The sequence below is a fragment of the Zea mays genome, chromosome 8 (assembly GCF_902167145.1).
Source record: "Zea mays cultivar B73 chromosome 8, Zm-B73-REFERENCE-NAM-5.0, whole genome shotgun sequence".
Taxonomy (NCBI): Eukaryota; Viridiplantae; Streptophyta; class Magnoliopsida; order Poales; family Poaceae; genus Zea; species Zea mays.
Window position 1 is genome coordinate 5356284 of NC_050103.1, and position 3230 is coordinate 5359513.

Below are 3230 nucleotides of genomic sequence, written 5' to 3' on the forward strand. Positions count from 1 at the left end.
GTTGGTCCGTCGAGACCGGCCAGCGGTCGCTGTCACACTGCACCCCCGCAGCGCCGCACCGACGCCGACGCGCCATCTCTCTTTTCACCTCATCAGTGTTAGAGATGGCAAGGGTTCCGGTGACCCCATATCTAATAGGCCTAAAACTTTCACCCAATAGATAAACAGGTATTAGAACATTTTACCCTAACCCACACCTGTTACTCCGTGGGTATAAAATATCAAGTATAAATTTGGACAAAATACATAAACTTGAGCAATTGGTCTAATCCTAGCTATATAATTTATTTCTATTATAGAAGTCCATAGACGTTGTAGTCTTGCTCATCTTGATCGCAACCTCGTCCAACCAACTGTGTAAGTATAGTTTTCGAGTAGACTTTATCGTTGTTTATTGTGCAACTATGTAATTAGACATTATTTCTGCAGATCTGAGCACAATTCTAGCCATGCACGCAGTTTGATTTTTGCAGCATCGTGTGTCTATAATGTTTGAAATCAAATGGTGTAATGATTAATTATGGTACATTGTTTATTTAAATTTGATATTTAGTAGCTGATATTTTATGCAGTTTATTATATTTGTTGAATGATGCTTATAACATATGATATATATCCAAACTTTGTAGAGACGGATGACCCGACGGATGACTCGTACCCACATGAGTATGAGTTTGAGGAAAAATTCACACCCATTAGTGAATATAGGTGGTCTAACGAGATTATTTTTTTTTGTCGTAATCCAACGAGATTTTTTTTTGTCGTATGTATAGATATGGGATAATAATATCACGTGGATATTTACCATTTTACATTACGGTCTCTAGTCAGTCCCTCTCGCGCGCCCCACCTACTGTGCCGTCCGTCCCGCCATTGGCACGCACGAGCCCACGATATAACCCGCCACCCCTCGCTCTCCCATACCAGTACCACCAACAAACTTCTTTCTCGCCTTGCATCGGCCGCCGGCCCTCCATCCACCGCACCAGCTAGCAACGACGACACGCTAGCCAGGTAGCGTAGCCGACCGGCCTCTGCGCGCGGGCATTCAGTTCGCCATGGCGCGCCTGCTCCGCGCCGCGGCCGGCCTCGCGCTCCTCCTGGCCGTCCTTGCCCCGGCGGCGTCGGCGGGCGGCGACCTGGCCCAGCTGGGCGCCGCCGTCGAGACGCGGCGCGGCGGCGGGCGGACGACGTGCCGCGGCGGCACGGTGGGCGAGTGCATGGAGTACCTGGACGTAGACGCGGAGGGCGAGGCGGACGTGGCGGGCATGGCCACCGGCGGCGGCGGCGGCAAGCGCCGGGTGCTGCAGGGCGGCTCCGGCTACATCGGCTACGACGCGCTGCGCAGGGACAACGTGCCGTGCTCGCAGCGCGGCGCGTCCTACTACAACTGCCAGCCCGGCGCCGAGGCCAACCCCTACTCGCGCGGCTGCAGCGCCATCACCCAGTGCAGGGGCTGATGCCTGCCTGATGATTTCCGTTCCGTTTCGTCCCCAGCTATTAGTCGGGTCTTCAATTTAAAGAAGAAGACATGCATGGAGCGATGTCGTCGTCTTTGCTGTGCGCGCTATAGCCTTTCTCGTCCGCCTGAGGCACGCATGACTCGTCCGTCGATTATTGTGCTGCAGTGGACATGTGTATGTGCTCCTGTTTCTAGCATATCCCCTTGCTTTCAGGAAGAAAGTGAAAGTAATTATATATATGATGATCGTGTAATAATTTTCGTCTACGAGGGAGAATGACCTTGTCATGCAGAAAAGATCAATTCAAGTGGCTCAGCGTTCGGATTAGTGGTTTAGATATATACTCTTTAAGACTAGTCATTATTAGTTCATGCCACCAACTGTGGTTGGGCTGTCATTTTTCATCATATGTGGAGAGTGAGTCAATGTACCTAGCTAGGAGCGTTGTTGTTGGCATAAATAAAAGCAGATTCGTTTGCTTTTCAGACGATTTGTACAGCCTATTGCAAAGTGACGACACAGTAAATCTTTACAACGTCCGGCTTGGACCACCAAGATCCGAATCCTTCGTTTCTCAGTGAATCCTTATGTACTATACATATAGTACATCCGTCCCACAGAGAGCGACGGTTATAGTTTTGCTCCTAAATCGAGCTATTTATGTTTGATCAAATTTATAGATGAGATTATCAACGTTTGTTGTATATTAAATAAATGTACTAACTAAGATAAAAAAAACTACTGACAATATTTGTATTAAATATATGGAGAAACGAGCAGTGGTATCTTTCTACAATTTCCTTAAGCACTTCTGCTGCAACTTAGTTATGGAAGTGTTAGGTGGGCCCTAATTTTGCCAAGGTTGGGTAAAATGCAGTTGAGTACTAATTGTTGGTGTACAGATGATTTTGAATGTGAGTCACGTTGCCATTTTATTGCACACCTGCATGGTTACTTTGGAAGTGCTCATTTCCGTCTTGGAGTTCTTACGGGTAAATTGGTTGTCCTGTTATCACTGGCTTTTGACCATAGCTTGGAGGGAAGGTTTGCAGCTTGGAATAGGGGAGCAGAAAGAAGCTTTTGTGCACTGTTCAGTTCTGCATATATATATATATATATATATATATATATATAGGGTGATGGTAATGGGAGCCCTGGGCTTCCATTAGTATGGGAAGCCCCAGTCAGGTATATCTACGCGCGCTCGATCTGGTTCTGGTTCTGGCTCGAGCGGATTGCAGCGTAAAACGTGACCTAAAACAGCGTAAATGAGTACGAAATTTAGCGTAAATCTTATATCTGTTTTATAACAGCAAACGGGGCCTAAAATTACGGCGTAAAAATCGCATGCAGCCGATCGTGCGCGGGTTCTGGCTCGGGCGGATTCCAGCGTAAAACGTGAGCTAAAACAACGTAAATGAGTACGAAATTTAGCGTAATTCCTATATCTGTTTTGTAACAGCAAACGGAGCCTAAAATTACGGCGTAAAAATCGTGTGCACCCGATCGTGCGCGGGTTCTGGATCGGGTGGATTTTAGCGTAAAACGTAAACCAAAATAGCGTAAATGAGTACAAATTTTATCGTAAATCATCGATCTGTTTCGTAACGACAAATGGGTCTCGAATTACGGCATGAAAATCGCCACAGGCGCTGTCTCGGGCGGATTTCGGCATAAAACGTGAACCAAAACAGCGTAAATGAGTATGAATTTTAGCGTAAATCATCGATTGATTTCGTAACGGCAAATGGGGACAAATTACGGCGT

The 3230-nt window shown here is 46.8% G+C and overlaps 1 protein-coding gene across 1 annotated transcript; it reads left to right on the forward strand.

Moving 5' to 3' along the window:
• The first annotated feature begins 928 nt into the window (after window positions 1–928).
• Window positions 929–1948, forward strand: LOC100284473 (uncharacterized). Its single transcript, NM_001397568.1, has one exon. The coding sequence runs from the start codon at window positions 1059–1061 to the stop codon at window positions 1458–1460; it is 402 nt and encodes a 133-aa protein (NP_001384497.1). The 5' UTR covers window positions 929–1058; the 3' UTR covers window positions 1461–1948.
• Window positions 1949–3230: the final 1282 nt, after the last annotated feature.

Excerpts from the sequence above, each read along its gene's own strand:
- LOC100284473 (NM_001397568.1), top strand. The coding sequence starts at position 1,059 with ATGGCGCGCCTGCTCCGCGCCGCGGCCGGCCTCGCGCTCCTCCTGGCC.